Below are 22,168 nucleotides of genomic sequence, written 5' to 3' on the forward strand. Positions count from 1 at the left end.
GTTGTTTTAATTTCATTATGAATTCGTAATTAAGTGAAAATAGTTATGTTATAAAGTATATATTTTGACATTATTAAATAATTTTTTGGTAAAATTAAAAAAAGTTCTCAATAGTCATAAGATTTATACTTTTTATATCTTGTGTATCCATAAGTTTCTAAAACTCTTAAACAATTATAGCAAACTGACAAGACTTAAAAAAAATTGTTGACTTATTTATGACTTATTTATAACTTATTCCCCAAATTTATTTAGCAATAAATCATGAAAATATTTTGCTTAATTAAAAAAAAGTAAATAATAATACATGGTTTTACTTCTTTTTTTTTTAATTTGGAACATTTCAGTTAAAAATGACTATTGACATATAAGTTCACAGGTCTAAAAAGGAACATTTTTATTGAAATAATTTTATAGCTCAGTTAGTTTTTTTTTAATCGAATGGTAGATTAGTTTTTAAGTTTATTAATAACATTGTATGTTTCAATTTTTAAGTAGTTTGTAAAACTTGTTTGAAAAAGGTAGCCTAGCTAATGCTAAATTTTTTGAATGTTTAAATTTTATATAGACATTTTCTAATTATAGGTTTTAATCAATATGTTCATTTGTGGAGGTAAATTGAAGTGTTGACATAAGTCAAAATTAGGGATAAAAATGAATATATTTAACAAAAATATGTTTACTATTATAAAATTTAATTAATACCATATAAAAACACATATAAGTGTTTTATTTACAAAGTTAAAGTTTTAAAATCTCCTCATCTTGCTTGAAACTTAGCTTTTTTAAATATTTTCAATTATGTCAGAAGAGGTTACATGACAATTCAAATTTTAACAACTTGAAACTTCAAAAAATGTTTAATCTATATCTTAAAAAATAGTATATTTTAGTAAATCAGTTGTAGATTTAATTGATAGGATTATAGTAGTAAAAAGGAATAACAAAAAAAATAACAGAAAATTAAAAAAATTACTCCAAATTTTTATATTTAATAACTTTATTTACAGGATTGCCACAAAACCTGGAATTTGACAATTTAGACTAAAAAAGACCCGGAATTTGAGAAATTAAAAAAAAAAATTGAAAAAACTTGGAATTTTAAACAAAAATCACAAAAAACCCGGAATTTAGAACAATTTTTACATAAAAGTAGAAAAGTTCGATTTGAAAAGAACTATTGATCATATAACTAAAGATTTTTTGTCATCATCAAATTTTTTTTTCACCTCAAAACACATTAAAAGTAGCTTTATAGTATCTTTTCAATGTTTCTATTTATTAAATAAAGTTTTTTACCTTAAAATTAACTTGAAACTAAAAGTAGACACAAAAACAAGTTCTTTTAAAAACCTGGAAGAAATTCAGAAAACCTGAAAGAAATGTCTCAAAAACCATTGGCAACCCTGACTTTAGCCATATCTCTAAAAATATTTGAAATTTTTAAAGAAAAAACAGAGTTTTTTGATAATTAATGAGGTTACAACCCTTTTTTTGTTTTTTTCAAATCTGTATTATTTTTTGAGATATGGCATATTAAACAATTTTTTATGAATTTGAATCATTGAAATTTGAAATGTTTGAATTTTATTAGCTATGCACCAATCAGAGGTACTTGAATAAGTTTCTAAAATACAGCAGCCTTCTCTCTAGGCCTTTAATTTTACAAAACTAATACAATTTGTGTTTTTTAGCATAGAGTTGATGCATTAGCTGATTGTTGCATGAAACTTATCCTACTTAATTTAGTGGTTATAACATTCTTGATCATTAGGATTATTTACATTTTAAAGAACAGATTTATAAAGTAAACACTATTAATTTTCATAATTTTTAAATTTTTTTATTTATAGGTTACTTGTTTTTTTTATTTTTAGAACTTCTAAATTAATTCCTACAATTTATACTAATACCAATCTTAATTGCTGGTTTTTAACTTTAATTTTGAATAGTTACAGCTAACTTTAAATTCTAATAGGGTTGCTATAAAACTTAAAATCCTGAAAAGCGTGGAATTTTAGAAATTTCTAAAAAGAATTAGAAAAACCTGAAATTTTTAACAAAGCCACTAAAAAATCTTGATTTATAAATATATTTTACATGTAAAATAATGAAATTTTCATTAGATAGGAATAATCTATCATATACAACAATTTATTTAGTATCATTTAGAGTTTTATTTATTATAAAACACATTTAAAGTTGCACTACAGTATTTCTAAAATGCTTTTATACAGTTTTGAAGATTTCTTTACCTTGAATTAAATTATATACTAAAAATGGACAAAAAGACTTGAACTTTTAAAAACCTGGAAAAATTTTCAAATAAGTCTTGGCAACTAGCTCTACGTTTTATACCTATTTTGTAAAGTGATGCTTAAGAAAAATTTTATACCTGTTTGGTTACTTTGTACTTTTAAATTTCATACTGGGTTTTAAAGTCTTCTTAATTTAATTTTAAAGATGTATCTTTTGATTTATTGATGTTTATGTATTGAAGTTTTTAGAAGATTAAAAACTAGTCATTCCTTTCTTCTTAAAACTGTTTAATATATACATTGATTCTTAGTAAAAACCTAAGACTCATTAGCAGAGTCAAATTGATAAATAATGTTTTTTTAGTAAAACATGTATTAACTTTTTTAAATTTTTTCAACATATTCTCTAAAGTTGTTTTTTGAATAGAATATATTTTAAAAGAAAAATGTCTGATTCAGAAGAAACTGAAATAACAAAGGTTTGACAATTGATAATCATATTTAAAAAAAATAGAATATAATTAAATTGCTTCATTTTTAAGTTATAATTTTTGTAGAAAAACTTCTAGGTGACATATTTAAAAAAATGTTTTTACTAAATAAAGATGATTTTGAATATAAAAATTAAAGAAATTTTGAAATAAAAGAAAACAAAAAAAGTCTTCTAAAATTTTTTTTATTTGAACTAAAATGATTGATTTATAATTTTTTTTTTCTGTAGAAAATAAAAGAAATCACTCGGCCTCATTTACCAGATCCTAAAATGTTAGAAAAACATATTAAGGCTGAAAAAAAGGAGAAGCATGAGTCAGATTTGTGGAATGGAAAGTCAGGGAATGGATCCTGTGTTGCCTGCCATGAAAGTGGTGATATGATGAATTGTGATGTTTGTCACCTGTCTATTCATTTAGAATGCGCGTATGTATATCAATTAATTATTGTTTTACTATGTTGTAGTTTACTTTTCAATAATTATTAGTTTCAAACTTTGAAGTAAAAAAAAAATAAATAGCAAAAAGTATTTTATAGGAATTTTTCTTTCAATTCAATCAAAGGACTGCTAATTTTCCTGACCCCTGTTTTAGACTAAAATATTGTAGTATTATTTTATGTTAAAAACATCTTAGCAAGATTAGCTTGCCTGTAAATGATATACTTAAGTTTATATTTTTTTGTTTTGTAACCTGTAACCTTTTAACTTAATTTTGTAAAAAAACAAAAGCTAAACATAAATTTCCAATAAAAAAAAATATTTGATATATTTACCAAGAAAATAACTACTAAGTAAAGAGAAGTCAAAAAGTAAACATAACTTTGAATTATTTTGCATAGTTTCAATTTATTGAAATTGATTTAATGATATAAGAAATTTTTTCCTCTAAGGTTATAATAAAATTAAAATAGTTGGTGAGCCAATGCATATGACATACAGATATAAATAAATATAAAAGATAAACATTAATTATAACGTCTCAGTGTAAAGTACAGCAGTTTAAAATTTTGTGTTTTTATTAAACATTGGAAAATCTAGTAAAGTATTTACATTACTTTAAAATCACGAGAAATTAGTTAGTTGTTGTGTAGTCCAATTTAGATAATTAGCTTTAAATGTTAAGCATTTTGTCATTATTATTGTTAAATATTTAAGGTTTTTTAGGTCATTTTCAACTCTTCTTATAACAGAGTTGCCATAAAACCTGGAATCCTGGAAAAGCTGGAATTTGAAAATTTAGGCAAAAAAAAAAAGAACCGAAACAACCTCAAATTTTTAACAAAATGTACTAGAAAACCTAGAACTAGTATGCAAAAACACATTTTTTAAATTCTCTAGGAAGGGTCAAGGTGTTTTAATACAATAAACAACATAGGCTCTTAAACAAAAACTTCAAATATGAACTTTAGTTTACTTATACTGCAATGTTTTTTATTATTTATCATATTTTCAGACTTTTATGTTGGTTATTCAATTAGTTTTATTTTTTTTCAAAAGTGTTTTCATAAATACAGAAATCTAATTAATAATACTATAGGGTTACTTCAGGTTTGTTATAACTATGTTGTTTTAAAAGCTAGAAACTGACAATTTATGAAAAAAAAACTGAAAAAACCCAGAACTATGATTAAAATCACTAAAAAACCAGTAATTTTAAACAATTTTAACATGTAGTAAAAAATATTTAGATTATATACAAAAATCAATCATGTAAAACAGTTTTTTTTCATGCTATTAATATGTTAGATTATTATTAACTACTATTGAAATAACATTAAAGTATAATTTTATTAATTAAGACAGTTTTTACCTTAAATTTAATTTCTCACTAAAAATGAACAAAAAATCTAAAATTTTCAAAAACATTAAAGAAATTTAGAAGGCCTGGAAATATTTTTATAAATCTATGGCAACCTTTTACAAAAACATAGTTTACTAAAATGTATCGCTAGTTTGATTTTAATTTCTTACTCATAAAATTAGAATATTATTAGTGTACAAAAACTTTTTAAAACATTTTAATGTAATTTTTGAAATTGTTTAAATTAAACTTAACTGGAGAACAAAAAACTATTTTTTTGAATAGTTTTTGTATTTTTTAAATATGTTAAATATATCAATATTAAGTTATTTGCTATTTTATATTAATCTCTAAATTGTTTACTTTTTATGGTATATCTCAATCTAATTTAGTAATTTTTGATATTGGCTTGTAATAAAATTACTGTTAGCGATTTTAAAAAACCTTATTTTGTTTAGAGACCCTCCTGTGCTCGAAGAAAAAGTCAATTCTGTTGATGCCCCTTGGTTGTGTAAAAAATGTCTTATACTTGGTAAAGACAAGGTAACGATTTGTTATTACAAGAGATGTTTGTGAAACAATTAAGTTTTTATAACTAAATAAAAATTTATGTATTTTATAACTAAACTGAGTTTTTAAAAGCTACTGTCTGATTTATAAATCTATTATTTTAGGAAGTCAACCAGGATAACCGCCTTACTTTGGGTCAAATAAATCTGTTAAAAAAGGGTGAAGCTTTAAATGAAATAAGCTCAGAGAAGTCAACTGAGTGAGTTTGACTATAGTTTTAACTATAACCAACCTAGTTACTAACACAATTTTTAAACTTATATGATAATATGTATCAATGAATTGTATTGTGTTCCTTAACATAGAGCTTACCAATCTTTGTAAGCACTATTTGTATAGATTATAGGAATCTGTAACATCAAATGTTAGGCTAGTTCGAAATTTATTGAAATATTCAGGCTAGTTTTGACTTTTGAAATAAATTCCAGACTAGTTTTATTTACTTGAAAACCTTTTTTTATTTATAATTTCGTTTTTTTTAATACTTAAGTAATTGTTTTAGTATTTTTAGGTATTAAAACGTAAGGAATATTGTTTTTATAATAATTTTTTGGATCATATTTTTAAATTTATTATTTATTACAAACTCAGGCTAGCTTTATGTAGCTCAGGCTAATTTTTACTCACTTAGATTTTTTTTTGCCTCAAAGAGTCAATCCTGATATAAATTTTATATAAAACATAGTGGTTAATTTACCTGGAAGCATGGACTTTAAAAAAACAGGTAAAGAAAAGCTAGAAAAACCATGAATTTTGAATTAAAATCATGCCAGAACTTGAGATTTTTTTATAGTTTCTGTATGCAAAAGAATGTGATTTAGAAACATTTTTATAAATAGTTAAGAAATAAATATTTAAAGCAATATAAACTGATTTGTTTTCAAAAATTTCACTTAATACAAAAAAAATATAAAGTAGAATTACAGTGTAATTCTATATTATTTAAAACAATTTTATTAATTTGTTTAATTTTTTACTCAAAATAATAAAAAAAATTTACCTTCAAACGCATGGAAGAAAATCTTAAGCCCTGAATGAAAATTCTCAAAAACCAGTGGCTACCCTGATAACCAAAAAAACCAGTAATAAACGAATAAATTTTTTTTCTGAAATATTTCTAAAAGACCTTGATTGAATAAGAAAAATTCTCAATGACTGAAACATAAATAAAAAATAAAAATGTTATAAAAATACATTATATTGACAACTTTTTTAACATTCTTCGAAACTTATTTGATACAAGTTGTAGTTTACCATAGTTATTTACTTTTAAGTTGTTGTTAAATTATTATCAATCTAATTTTAGGCTAAACTAATAGTTTAAGAGTATGATTTAATATTTTATATGTACTGCATAGTAAATAATTTGTCTCAATATTTTAAACTTATTACAGATATTTGTTAAAGAATTCAAGTCTAGTTTTAGAGTCTGAGAAAAAACAAACTGAAGAACCTAAGACTGTAAGTTTTGTGTATTTATTTTATTTCTAAATTATTTACAAATAAAATGTTGTATATTTTGTATAACCTGAAAACAGTTTTCTTAACAAATAGAGTTGTAATGATATTAGCATCTCATTTTAATATTTTAAAGCTCGTGAATAAATATGGAATTTTTTGTAATAATAAAAACAATTTTCATTATTCTCAAAACAAGCTTTTGCAAAACAATTTTTATAACTCTTAAAACAATTTTCTAAAACAATAAACAATATTGTTTACTTAAAGGAGTTACATTTGTTTTAGTGCTTATAAAACGGAATTTGACTTGCAATTACAGTGCAGTAGCAGTAGCAGTTTCGGCAAGTGTGCTTTAAGTTAAAATGCATTTTAAACACGTTAGATTTAAGAACTAATATTTTCTTGTGTGTTTAACTTTAGTTCTCGTATAGAGTGATGTAATTGTATCTTTGTGTTGTTTAGTTTATGTAAATAAATATAAGTGTTGTTTTGATTGTTGTATTAATATACTATAATAATCCTATTACCCCTTTAACATCTCTGTAACAAGACATTGGAAACCATGTGTGGCCTGTATTTTAGGAATCTTCTGATATTTAGGAATTAGGTGCCTTATCAATTAAAAAACGCAGCGAAAAAAAAACTTTAGTTTATTACTAAACAACTTTTTAACGAGTTTAAAATTTTGACAGTATAATTTGCGATAATACTTTACTTTGCGACATTTCACTATGATAATAGTAAGAAAAATTGTGTGAATAACTTTCTACTTTGAAACAGCAAGTCTACAATTATAATACAAGTGTGTGGTAGTGGTTTATTTAGTTTTGTTAAAAGTGAAGCTTGATGTCAAGGATTTTTTGCTGGAAGTACTATATAATTTTTGCGGTGATTTCTATGTATAGTTTTATATATGCTTTTTTAGTGCTTAGGTGCTTATTTTATTTGCTAATGAGCATAATATTTCTTCTTCTTAGTGCACAATATATGTTGCAAATAACATAAGTCGCATGGGTGCGCAGTATTTCGATCCTAAAAAGCTTAATCTTTTTAGTTAAGGGCACAATATAAGTTGCAACTAACATAAGTCGCATAGGGGCGCAGTATTTCGATTATAAAAAGCACAGTCTTTTAACTCTAGTGCACAATGTTCTTTTGAAGATGTTACAATTTACATAAGTCGTCAGGGGACGCAATATTTTAGTGCAAAATTGCATTTTATAAGTTGCCAAGAGAGCGCATTTATTATATTTTTCTAAGCATAGAAATGTAAAGTAAGAACCGCATTAAAATTTAGAATTACAACAGCAGAATTGTTCTTTTTAGTAACGTCTGAGTTTTAGCTGATAAAACTAATTTTCCTATGTGTTTACTACTACTAGTTTATTGTTTTGATCTGCTGATTGATTGTTCTAAAGTATAGATTGTATTTGTTTTAAATTAGAATGTTTCTGAAGTTTAAAAATATGTTTGAATGAGTTTTCATCTTTCTTAGTCGTAAAATGGCAAGTTTCTTGCCACATTTTATTACTCGTTTCAAGTTCAAGTATAAAGTTGTGTTAAAATTTTCCCTTTGAAAGAAATCAAAAATAAACTCCCCTTAAATTTAGCAGTCGTCGCTTGTAAATAAATTGTTGCGTTCGTATCTTTTTAACGTTGTTTGAAGCAAATTGTCGTTTGATAACCACAGTTTTAAGCACACCTGACACCTTGCTACTGCATGAAACTTTAAAAGTTTTGTTGTTTATAAGTACGACAATAAACAAAAGATTGAATGAAGATTTTGTGTTTATTCTATGACGTCACGATCAAAATTCCTGCTGTCATTGTTTCCGAAGCCAATCGATGTGATGTTTTTCTGATTCAGAAACCAGCTAGAAGACAGAAAGTCAAATGTTTCCTAAAAGAAACAAGACGTTGTCAATGATCCAATTGATGGTTCATAAGCCTCTATTAACAACCTGAGGATAACAGCCCGACGACGAGCCCGAGGACAACAGGCACAAGGACAAGAACCCCAAGGATAAGAAGCTGGAGGACAACTAAATGACTATCATTGTTACTTACTTTGTCTTTATGTTGTGTTTTATCTAAGTTTTTGTAGATTATGTAATTTTTGAGATAATAAGAAATACAGTTTCTTTTTCTTACTTTTTTTAAACCGGACTTTTGATACTGTCTAAAAAGTTTAAAGTTAAGTAGAATTTTAAGGATTTTAATTATTTTTTAATTAATTAATTTTACCAGGCTTTAAACGTTAAAATTGAAAATTTAAAAAGAAACAATGTAATGATATTAGCATCTCATTTTAATATTTTAAAGCTCGTGAATAAATATGGAATTTTTTGTAATAATAAAAACAATTTTCATTATTCTCAAAACAAGCTTTTGCAAAACAATTTTTATAACTCTTAAAACAATTTTCTAAAACAATAAACAATATTGTTTACTTAAAGGAGTTACATTTGTTTTAGTGCTTATAAAACGGAATTTGACTTGCAATTACAGTGCAGTAGCAGTAGCAGTTTCGGCAAGTGTGCTTTAAGTTAAAATGCATTTTAAACACGTTAGATTTAAGAACTAATATTTTCTTGTGTGTTTAACTTTAGTTCTCGTATAGAGTGATGTAATTGTATCTTTGTGTTGTTTAGTTTATGTAAATAAATATAAGTGTTGTTTTGATTGTTGTACTAATCTACTTTACTAATCCCTATTACCCCCCTTAATAACATCTCTGTAACAAGACAGAGTGAATGATAAAAATTGGCGTTTTTGTCAATATTTTTTAAAACTTGTTTTTTTGGTTGAAAAATTGACTTTATTATTTTTATACACATGTACATCATGTTTACCACTACTAAACTCTTTAGTAATGTAGGCTAGTTTAAAACTGTTATTAAGATATATTTGTTTACTGGATAATATATTTCAATCGTTATAACTCATAAAAACTTTTAACTATCAGTTTTCACAGTTACCTTCTTTAATCATTGTTTTTTAGTTTTGTTAATATATCAACTCATTTTACTTTTTGTTTTAGCACTACACATAGCTTAATTGATAATTTGTGAGGATTGTTATCTGTCAGTAATACATAAAATTATTTTTAAGTATAAGTTTAGCTAAATAAAAGCTTGAAGGGAACATAATAAAATATTTTTATTACATAAATATTGTCTTATTAGAGAATATAAATATATATTTTCATTACTACGCTCTGTAAAGTTATGATTTTGAATTTTTTATCAAATAGGTTTCTAATATTATTTTTTATTCAGAGTTTCCTAAAAACATGGAAAAACCCGGCATTTGGGAAACTAAAAAAGAAAAACGGAAAAACCTGAATTTTAAAATTATTTTAAATGAAAATTAACAAAATTTTATTAGATCTGAAAAATCTATCTCTAAAGTTTTTAGATCATGAACAATTTTTTTTCATTAAAAAACACTTTTAAAGTTGCTTTAAAGTATCTTTTAAATGTTGTAATATGTAGTATCTAAAACAGTGTTTTTACCTTAAATTTAATTTTATACTAAAATTGGACGAAAAAACTTGTTTTTTAAATACCTGGAAGAAATTTTCAAAAAAATCTGGCAAACCTATTTATTTTTCAATGAATTTAATGTAAAATTTATTGTATCTTGTATTTTAATTGAATAGAAAAAAAATATCTTATTTGAAGTCAATTCTGAAGTTTAAAGGTAATGTTAAGTAATCCACTTTGTAGAAAACAATTACTTTGTATTAAAATTATCCATAACTTTGGCTAAGTGCAAGAAGATTTTTTCTGTAATAAGTTTCAAAAATTAGTTTAGTTACAAAATGACTTAGATGTGAGTGAACAATCGTATAAAATTTCAAGCAAATATGCTATGAGTGTTGCGAATATCGTTATAAAATGTATAACTCTAAATATTTACGGCTATTTTTTCCTAAAAAAGTGTTTAAACTTCTTGTAACTCTTTTTTCAGGGAAATGCATGGTCTGATTATACTGCTTCTGAAGTTTTTAAACACGAAGAAAAGTATAAACCCCCGCAAAATTGTTTATCACTTACACCTGGTAAGAAAACTTTTATTTAATTTTCTATGAATACAATTAAATAGTTTCTAAGTAAAGATAGAATAATCTTTTTATAAATATAGTATTTGAAATTAAAAAAAAAAATATTTTTAAATTTTATCTAAGTTTATCAATTTAGAAAATTAATTGTTTTTATTAGTTTTTTAATGTTTATTTAATAAATGCAGGGGCGAAAAAAAATAAAAATAGAAAAAATCAAAGAAATGAAAAACAACTTTTGAAGCAGTTTTGTTATGTATGCGATAGGTTAGTTGTCAATTTAATACAATTTTAACCTATAATTTCAATAACTGTTTTTTTAATTATAAACAACTTTGTTTTCATAGTTTAAAAGAGGGGTTGGGAGCCTTTTATAAGTCGCATGCCACTTTTCTTAGAGAAAGTTTCACCCAGGCCGCACTATATATAAAAACTCTCCGTGTGCCGCAATAATAATAAACATTATTAAAATAGTAACAAAATCTTAAATATCTTAAACTAAGCGATAAAAGAGCACTAGTAATAACAATTTATTAAATTAAGAGCCTAATTGTAAGTTTTTACCACGAAGTTTTTTCTTTTAATGATTTAAAAATATACGCTTTTAGCTGAAGAGTACCTTGCGGGCCAGCCGAATTTGTCCTGCGAACCGCAGCTTGCTGATCGCTATTTAAGAGTAACAGCTCTTATAATTTTTAAAATCCTTCGGAAATATAAACACTATAGGCAAAGTCTGCAAATCAAAAAAAAAGTATTTACCAAAATTGTATTATCCAATTTATTTTATTTTAAACTTCTTATAAAGTTTTGGAAGTTTTAAACCGTCCTGCATGATATAAAAGATTTTATTACACATATTTAGAGTTTAATAACTAAAGTAAAGTGAACATGTAGTTTCATAGACTCAATGTTGGTCAAAAAATATTTCTAATATTTTCTTAGTATGATTCTGTCTCTTTTATTTATATACAAATATTTTTTTAAGCTGTGTTAGTTTAGCTATGATTTTGTTTAGAGTAGGGCTGGGGAACTTATTTAGTCGACGGGTTTATTTTACATAAGGGGCCGCATGATATTTAGAATATTTAAAAATTTTATGTTCAGTTTAAAGTTTATCAAACTTAAGAATAAGTCACGAGCTGTGCGTTGCCCACCCCTAATTTAGATGGTAATTTATTTAATTAGAGTAATTACAAGACTAATATTTAATTTTGAAAATATAATTTATAAGGGATATATTCCACAGAAATTCAAGGCATGGTCCAATGATTTTATGTGATTACTGTCCAAAAGTGTATCATTTAGATTGTCTTGACCCACCTATGACGTACTACCCACCCAATAAAAAGTTCATGTGTAACCTGCATCCTCAAAAAGAAAGTGTTAGTAATAAATCAAAATGTTGTTGTTTGGTATATTGTTTAAGCATTTGAAGTTGCTAAATAAATCATAGTGTATTTTTAGAAATATTAAAGCTAACAACTTCTCTAGACACAATTATCAAGTTAAGCCTAACTATTTTACTAAAGTATATGTAAGATTTTAAAATAAGCAGAGAAGAGTTATAACTATGACATCTAACTAACTAGATTTAAGTTGGTTAACTAACATTAACTTATTAAAAAAATGACTATATAAAATTGTCAATGAACTGATATTTTTTATTATTTTAACTGGTAAATGAAGAGTTAGAAAAATATATAAATTTTATTAAAATTTGGTTTATGAAGTATTTTTTTTATTAAAGTTGGAACAAGTTAGATCCGAAGGGACAAGAGAAATTATTCAAAATATCATGAATCAACCCATAGACCCTCAACAAATTAGAATAGATTTCATGAAAAAAGTAAAACAGTAAGTGTTTTATAAAATCATACTTGTATCTTTTATTAAAGTTATTTAATAATTAAAAAAAATATTTATCTAATAACTTTAACAATATATAAATTCAGTTTTACTTTATGTTAATTTATTTTTTATATAAACTGCATCTTAAAATTCGTATTTTACTTACTATATATCTATTTTTGTTATTTCATTTATGGTGTTAGGATTATACTTTACTTATAATTTTTTGTTTCCAAAACTAGTTATGTGTTTCTAAATTAGAGAAAAAAGCTGTTTACTTATATAGTTTTTTTTTAACTTTAATTTTAACAAATGACATGAAATAACGATTATTATTTGGTATTATATATTTATAAGTATTCAGACTGTTGGTTGAATTTTAAATATTGGTATTTCGTATTTTGAAATAAATATAAAACAAAAAAAGTAATTGCAGTTTATTATTTTTATGTTTTAAGCTTATTTGAAATATTTCTATTTTTTAATAGAGAAGAAGTTTACAACAAAGAGAAGCCAAACATACCTAATAGAACATTAGTTAAAGTTCCACAGGCTTTAAAGGATATTTACAAAGTAAATAGAAATAAAAAAGAAATTTCTGCGCTTAGTCAGCCCCAACACTTCTGTGGGTTAGAAATGTTAGCAAGTGCTGCATTTGAAAGAAAAAAAGTTGAAATTACGCCAAAAAATATTATCAGTGAATCTAAAGAAATAAAAGATTTACACTCTTCAGTAAATCAACTATTAAAAGAAGGTAAAAGCCCAAAAAATAACGAAGAAGTTGATACGTTATCTCGAGTAGATCAAAATAAAAAGGAAAAACCTGAGAATAATGTATTAGGTGAGATGCCGGTTGAAAAAGAAACAAATTATCAGTTTACAAAAAATGAAATTTCTGTTAAGCACAAAAAGTATGATAAAGAGAAGAACAGTTTGAATGGATTTAAACCTTTAGATAATACTACAAACTGTAAAGTAATGAAAAATATAACAAGTGATACGAGTTCATTAGATATAGCAGTTGATAAAGGTAGTTTTTCGACATATTTGTTTATCAAATAATGTTTTTTTAGTATAATTAGAATGTCGTATTTAATACTTAAAAAGAAAAAATAACTAAAAACGATACAAATTCTCAAATGACTTGATAAGAAGTAAAATTGTTTTATTAATAGTTCTAGCTGAAAGCCGGTTATCATTCTACAATTTATTTAGATGTTCTTATTTTAGTTTTGAAGTTTGTGTAAATGTATAAATTACATAGTATTTTTAAAAGTATTTGTTTACAGATTTGTTAAACAAGTTGCTTGCACATCCACCAAAAAGCTTAATACAAATTTTCAATCTGTGTGTTGAAATGAAAAGCAAAGATATAAAAGAAAGATTTCAAGTAAGAAAATACAGGGTTGCCACTTTACCTGAAAACCTGGAAATACCTGGAATTTGACAATTTAGGCTAAAATAACCTGAAAAAACATGGAATTTGAGAAATTTTGAAAAAAAAACTGGAAAAACCTGGAGTTTTGATCAAAAAACCTGGAATTTCAAAAAATTTCAACATTTTCAGTTGTAAAATTTTGATTTGACACAAAAAATCTATCATATAATTACGATTTTTTGTCATCATCTAAATTTAAAAAAAAAAACACATTTATAGTAACTTTACAGTATCTTTTCAATATTTTTATACTATTTAACACAGTTTCTTAGTTAGAAATTAACTTAAAACTTACAATAGACCCAAAAATGTGTACTTTTAAAAATCTGGAAAAAAAATGAAAAAACTAGTGGCAACCCTGAAAATATCTTTAATTTAATTTTATAATTTTTATTAGTCGTCTTTTATTGTTTTAACATTACATATACATGTAGGTTTTTAATTGAAAATGTTACATTTTTAATCATTTTTGATTTTCTTTAGGATCATATACCAAAAACTTCTAATCTTCAAAATAAAATGGATGATTTAGCAAAAAAGATGTTGAACAAAGGAATTCCAATTAGGTGTATACTAAAAGATATTAATTTTGGAAATAAGTTTTACATATTTGACAAGTTCGTTAATGTATTAATTTTATTTTGTTTGAGTATCTTTACAGATCAACTAATTTACAACCAGGTATCTGAGTTTTTACACTATCTAGACCACTCTGTAAATTTAAACATTTTATATGGGGCTATTTAGCTTTATTTTTGTATAACTCAAACAAATTTGTATGTTTTTATTTATTACTGGTAATATTTAACTTGATTTTTTGATAATTATATTATTTTGACTTGAAATCGTGCATTTTAAATATTCCTTAAGTTTCTAACGGATGTTATTTATAACTAGTTTGAGAACATAAAGGAGCTATAACATTATTTATTTAAACTAACATTGACTCCTAAATTATAGCTTTATATATGATTTATATGTTGAATTTCTTGAGACATATTAGTTTTTATAACAAGTTTCCGATGCTAACCTATAAACCATAATTTTATTTCTTCGTCAGATTTTCAAATGTATTATAATAATCATGCTAAGAACGATATCTCAATTTTTGAAGTATCAAAATTAGTTGGATGAGATAAACTTTTATTAAAATACCCATTTTTAAATTGTGCCGTTCACAAAAAACCTATGAAACTGTTGCTTAAATGTTAAAAGTAACTTTGAGTTTTAGAAACCTGTAAAAATAAACTAGTAGCTTAGTTATTGTTATCAAAAATAAGACTAAAAAGGTATTTTGTTTTCTGTGCCATTAATTTTTTTTTTCTGGCACTAATTAACTTTAAAAAATTTCATATTAAAAGAAAATACCTCTAATTTTAGACAGTATTTAGGAACGATTTGAGCATTTAGTTAGTAAAGGTATCAAATCAAGTTTAAAAGTGAACTGTATATAAAATATTTAGTATTCTAATTGTCTTATTTACATTGTATACAGATAAATAACTTAATAAACTTAACGTTTATAACCTATTAAGCATAAGCAAAATATTTAATTTAAATATTTATTGCACGTTTTTGGTAGTTAAATACAAGTATGAAAATAACATTTATGATAAACTCAAATCATGCAATAAATACTGTCAAAAAATGCTAAAAGGTTAGCTTTAGCCAGATTAAAAACATTTTAGTACTAAGTTTGTGTTAGTTTTAATGAATAATGCTGGTGATGTTTTAAATTGAGCTGGATCTTTTGTTTTCTTATTTTTGATGTATAATTTAAAAAATAATAAAACATGTTCTGCTTAACTTTTTTTTTGTTAAAAAGATCTTAAAATATTTTTTAGTGTCGCAACTGTTGGAAGATCATCTAATTGCACTATACAATTAACACAGTACGAAAGTTGTAAAAGAATTGAAAATACGCACTGTGACATTTTTTATGATCAGGTTAGTTAATTTAATTTGTTGTTGGTTATATGTGTACTAACTTAGGGAACGGGTCAAATATACACGAATATATTTTTGCACGAAGGGTCTAATATGTACGAAGGGAAACTTTAGCACGAAGACTTTTTTACATTTTTGCACGAAGAAACTTTTGCTCGTAGGGTCACTTTTGCACAATTGGTCATTTTTGCACGTAGGAAAAAAAAAAGAAAAAAAAAAAAAAAAAAATTATTGACCGAGGGTAAGGGATAGGGGTAACAGTGATAGAAAAAAATCTAATAAAAGTATTAATAGAAATAAAAAACAATAAAATAAAAATATATATAAAGTAAACTAAAAAAATACCGACCTAGGGTGAGGGTTAGGATAAAAGTGATAGTAAAAAGAAAATAATTAAAAATAAATAAAAAACAGTGCCTTCGAGCAAAAGTGACCCTTCGTGCAAAAGTGTCAACATCACTAGGTTTCGTTAAACTTCAATCAATGAAATTGAATGCAAAGTGTTTAAATTAAAACTACACCAAGTAAAATTTTTATTTTAATCATATTGGATTATTAAGTGTTGGTAAAACATTAAATCAATCTAAAATCAATAAGTTAACAACTTTGAGCAGAATTAATCTATTGTTTCTTACAAACAGTTAGAAATAAAATTAGTTATGATACATGTAGTTATAATTATGACACAGGCAACTGATACATGGCAACTTTTATGTACTGCTTCAACTTATGTAGATGATTTTCATTATGGACTAGATTTGCAAGTATCTGATGAAAAAACTGATAAGGACAACAAATTTCAGAAACTCCTGAAGGAATTTTTCAAAAAAAGTATGTTCATTAATTTTCAATAAGTTCTCGATATTTAAAAAATATTTTAGTAAAGAGTATTCAAAACAAAGTACAAGCTTATTGTTATTTTAGTACCTACCAGAATAATTAGTATTAAAAGTCTACTTTTTCAAGTTGAACAAAAATTTTTGCTATATTAAATTAAAACTTAAAAAAAAAGTTAAGATGAAACAAACATTTCTGACAAAAGTTAAAATTTTGTCTTATTCTCATTTTTAAAGAAAATTTTTTGCTCTTTTGGTAAGTTAATTAAATTTTAAACAATCATAATAAATATTTAGTATTTTTTTGTGCACTGGATTATTTGGTATTTTTTAAGAAAATGCAGCATAATTTTTAAATTAGATCTATAAAAAACATCAAGATGTTATAGTCGAATTACTATAAAAATATTATTGACCTACCCAAACCTGAACTTTTTTTTTTACTTTAGATCCAGTTGAAAACACTTAAAATAACATGAAATTTTCTATACTATTAATGCTAACATTTTTATTAGTTAATTACTTATAAAGGGAATGGGCAAACTTTCTAGTTTCAGGGCCATATTTACCAGGAAGTCCTTTTGCGGGCCGGATATATCAAAAAGTAAATCTTGTGGCCACGTGGTTTTGGAATATCATAGTATAATTTTTATAAACCTTCATACTCAAAATTGTGTCAACTAATGAAAATTTAATAATCAATATTGTGTACGAAAAATTTAATTAACAGCACATTAGAATATGTTTCATATAAAAAAGCTCAATTTTAGTTGTTTTCCACAAGTAGTTTATAAACTAAAAAAAACTTCTCGCGCCACAGTTGTCTGCTTTAGTTTTGTATTAATTATATTTTTTAAACAATAAATGTTTTGTATTTCTAAAAAGTTTACTTAACACATAGTATTGATAAAAGTATTTAATTAATGTTAAAAATTTACTCTCGATGTATATTCTAATCACAATAGTTTTAATAATATTTTTATTATTATATACTTATATTTTATTCTAATAACGTACACTCAATACATGACTTTTTTACAATATGTTTGCCTGATTGTAGTCTCATAATATTAGTAACACGGGTAAATTTTGATATAAAAAACGCTTTTGCTTAATTATTGCTTGTATTTACAGATCGCCTGCATTCCGAAGATTTTCCAATTCAATCTCAGCCAATAGATTTTCTTAAGCAGTTTGAAAATGATGAGAGATGCGAATGTAACAAGAAGGGCAAAATAGCTTGTGGATACGAGGGAGCGGCCAGTCTGCATCACGGTTCGCACATTAAGATCGGCTGCTACGAGTTTGTGTTCTGCATCAACCCTCGTGTGTCTCGATTGAAGCCAAGCTGTACGTTTATTACTTGTTTGTAAATATAATAACGAACGTTAATTAAAACTACTAACTAGTACTTAAATAAAAGTATTATAACACTTGGCTTTAGTAGTTTTGAAAAAAAAAGCTTAATTTAATAAAAATACCCTATAAAAAATAATCTACTAAACTAGATATTTCTTATCATGTAATTGAATCCAATTAAACTTGCTTTAAATATGCGAAGTGTTTACATATTTGGAATAAACATTTACACTAATTACTTATTAGTTGTAGTATTTTATTGTCATTTGAACTCGTTCTTAGAGCAATACAAGCAATTTAAAAAAAACGAAATGTATTAGCTGCACTAATATAACCTCTGTATACTGTTTAAAACGAATTAGTATAAAGCTTCTCGATAGTCTTTATACCTCTATCACGTAAAAAACTTCACGCCTTTTATCATGAGTTAAACTAAATAAAATTTTTCTTATGCATAATTTCAAATTATAATTAAATTTACACGCTATTTTGACTTGCACTTTACTTGATAATATTTCAGGTCCTGGCGAATATGATAGGCTTTATAAAAAGCTACTTAAGAGAAGAAAAACTTCTTTGATTACATCATCTGATGTTGTAAAGCAAGAGTTTTGCTCGGAAAGTGAAGGTAATTTAAATGTTAAAATTGAGACAAGCAAGGAGAAGAAGCAACGCAAGAAGAAAAGAAAGGCTGATGAAAGCAGGGATAGCTGCAGTTCAACAGAAAACAAAGATAGTGTAAGCAGGAGAAAGAAGTTGAAAAAAATGAAGAGAAAAGAAGAAAATTTACGAAAAAAACGAATGGTTAAAAAATTAAGAAAAGAAGGTATTGAAAATCACGGAGAAATTGCATCAATAAAAAGCTTAAAACCTTCCATCAATAGGTTTGTTTACTTTTTTTTTTAATGGATGAATTTTACAATTTTGAATAAGTTATAAACAACATATCTTGTGTTGAAAAAAAAGTTAAACATTAAGTTTACAGTTACTGTTTGTTTTATAATTAACAACTTTTCATTAAATTAAAGTTTGTTAGTTTTTTAATAAGGTTTTAGATTATAAAAATAGTATAAGCTAAATACAATAATTGGTTTTTAGACTATGAAATGAATCATAAATTTAATTTTAAAAAATTAGTTATAATGAACATTTTTTATTGGCAGTAAGAATCACGAAAACATGGCTAAACAAAATCGATTTATACAAAAAACGAGCTCTTCAAGGAAGTAAGTAGTTTTTTATTTTCCTCGTTAATACCAACAACAAATTTTATATTACTTCTGGAGCGCTAAACAAAAAAATTACATGTTTTGAAAGCATTTATATATATTTATGGTATTCATTTGTACTAGGTCTTTGCCGAGCGCTAAACCAGTGGTAAATAATAGTTCTGCTCCAGTAGCAACTTCCTTCAACAAGAAGCAGAGTGCTAAATACTCAGTTGCTAAAACGACCAAATCGAACCCAGGTGTGACTACTAAACCATCGTCTGTAAAGGAGCATAAGCTGTTGTATAGCAACCACCACGCCAACAATAATAACAGCAACAAGTACGTATCAATTTTATCTAGTCATAGCCTATGTACTTCATTGATAACTAAATTCGTACAACAAATTTACAGATTAACAGGATGTTTTATTATTGCTACTTTATCTAATTATCAAGGTTATATCAATTTAAAAGAAAATATCTAATCTCCCAATTGGTTGTTTACTATATCTAGCTATTTTTTTAAATAAAGCTATGTATATCTAGACTATGATGTTATCATTATAGTTTTTAAGTTTTTATTTGAGATAAAATATGCCCGAAAAATAAACATTTTGGATGCTGTTTTATTAACTCTTTAAAATATTAAAAACAAACATCGAGCTTTATTTTTGAATAACTGAATCATACTTTCTTTACATATCACCATACTTATTAATACAGTAAAAGTTGCTGTTAAAGCAAAATAGAAATAGTTATTTTTTTAAGTTTGATAGTTAAAATACTATAAATTTGTTTGCAAAAATCTTAAATGGTTATGTTTGTTAACTAATGATTGGTTGTTATATTGCGATTCTTATATATATGGAATCAAACAATTTAAGTATATGATTTTAAGATTATAATATATATTTTATAAGCAGTGTAAACTTTTAAAACTTAAAAAATACAATATTTTCTAGACTCCACAAAAGAAAGCGAACTTCTTCAGTGAGCAAACTTCAAAGCAGTCTACAGTCGCCAAGTTCTTCTGCGCAAAAATCTTCTCGCAAAAAATTCAAACCGTCAAACGTGCTGGAGCGGTCACCAACGAAACCCTCCACTCTGAACTACGGCATGGCTCAGCTGTCTCAGCATCAGATCAAGTATTTTGACCAGCAAGAAACAATAGAAGATAATTACAACATGGATTCACATTTGTCCGGTGCTGATAAAAATGAAATTTGTTTGCCTAAAGTGAAAAAATAAATAAAATTTTAAGCAAATTTCGTAAGGGTGCGGATAAAATTTTAAAGTTGAAAGATTAAAACGTATTAATGATCTAAACTATTGTATAATTACACTCAACAAGTTTTAGATTTCAATGAGTTTTATAATATTGATATGGTTTTAGTTTTTTTATTTTGAAACAAATTTAAACGAATAATTATCGACAATCATTTTTTAAAGTTAACATTTGTTGTCAATTATTCAAAAATTAAAAAACTGCTTTATAGAATTCTAGCTTTTCCTCAGTTATCTATAGGAATAGACAGTTATAATTCAATTCTCATAAAAACTAAATTTGACTTAAGTTTATTTTTGAAAAACTTATACTACTTTTTTTTGTTTTCTGGAATTATCAAACTTAAGTATAAATTATATAACCTTTTAATTGATTTTTTTTTTGTAAATAGCTTTACTTAATCTATTTTTTATTCGGTTTTTAAAGTTTGGATAGCTTCTAAATATTTGTTTTTGTGTATGAGTCTTACATAAAATATATCCTTTTTTTTTTCTATGTTTGTAGTTTGTGTACTTTATCACTTTAACTATCGGAACTGCAACTAGCTTAGACTACTCATGTTTGTTAAATAGTAAAATAAAAAAATATTCTAACTCAATCTACTTAGATTGCGTTAGATGTGTATGACTGCTTTTTTATGTTATATTACTGAGTTCTGTCAATTTATTTTTGCTATTTCTAGTGTTATAGGTTAATTCTTCGATTTTATTTTATTAGTTGCTATCAATTTGATTATTTTTTATAGACTACAGGTAAGCTCAGCTTGATTAATTCATTTAAAGGTGGCAAACCTTAAAAATTTTGAACTCAAAATATTGTCAAATTTTCAGTTGATGTGTCACTTTTGATTAAGTTATCTGTGTTGCCACTTTTAAATTATTAATTTCAGTATTACTACAAATTAAAATTAGCTACTAACAATATAAAAATACAAAGGCAGTAAACTAAACTTAACATTTTCATACCTTTTGTTTAATAAAAAAGTCACACTCTAATGTATGTTTGTTTATATGTTTAATTAAAATTTTGTTTGGTAACGCTTAAAATAGAAGTATTTAAAAAAAATTTAATTTACGTATGTTAACATTTTGTTTGAGAAATATTAAAGTTGTAAATCTTTTTGGCTGGTTTTCAGTATTGGTTTTTTAAGTTTAAGTCGTCGACACTATACCATCTGATATAATATTGTAATTTAGAAGAAGAAAATTTTAATAAATTTATTAAATAATTTAAAACTTAAATTTTTTAAATACTGCACCTGGATTTTCTAAAGCAGACAATTTTAGAAGACCAATTGGCAGAATAGTAAGGTGGGTGTTTAAGTCACTGTTTGATTTTTATCTTTCAAGTAAAACTTCACAAAATGAAAAAGTTAGTTGTAATAAAGTAAAAAAATAATGATACATTCTATGCTTTAACTGATAATATAAATTTGTAAGCCTGATTTAGTTAAGTTATTTTTAAAGTAAATACATTTTGATATTTAAACATGTGTTTTCTTTTGCATTAGGTTTACTTGATGTCTAAGATTGTTTGCAGAGTTTTTGTTGTCGTAACCTACTTAACATAAATTAAAATGAAATCTGTGCTAGTTTATTT

General features: G+C 24.9%; 1 protein-coding gene across 1 annotated transcript; it reads left to right on the forward strand.

Annotated features, from left to right (window-relative positions):
• The first annotated feature begins 2,689 nt into the window (after nt 1-2,689).
• Nucleotides 2,690-21,503, forward strand: LOC145828575 (uncharacterized). Its single transcript, XM_082936333.1, has 19 exons — nt 2,690-2,737; nt 2,980-3,176; nt 5,011-5,095; nt 5,227-5,321; nt 6,517-6,583; nt 10,556-10,646; nt 10,835-10,913; nt 11,893-12,028; nt 12,394-12,500; nt 12,983-13,524; nt 13,784-13,884; nt 14,416-14,549; nt 15,777-15,879; nt 16,569-16,710; nt 17,850-18,065; nt 18,595-18,958; nt 19,238-19,300; nt 19,427-19,624; nt 20,247-21,503. Exons 1-19 carry the CDS (start codon nt 2,705-2,707, stop codon nt 20,530-20,532), a joined length of 3,039 nt encoding a protein of 1,012 aa, XP_082792459.1. The 5' UTR covers nt 2,690-2,704; the 3' UTR covers nt 20,533-21,503.
• Nucleotides 21,504-22,168: the final 665 nt, after the last annotated feature.

The sequence above is a fragment of the Thalia democratica genome, chromosome 1 (genome assembly GCF_965202585.1).
Source record: "Thalia democratica chromosome 1, ktThaDemo2.hap1.1, whole genome shotgun sequence".
Classification (NCBI taxonomy): Eukaryota; Metazoa; Chordata; class Thaliacea; order Salpida; family Salpidae; genus Thalia; species Thalia democratica.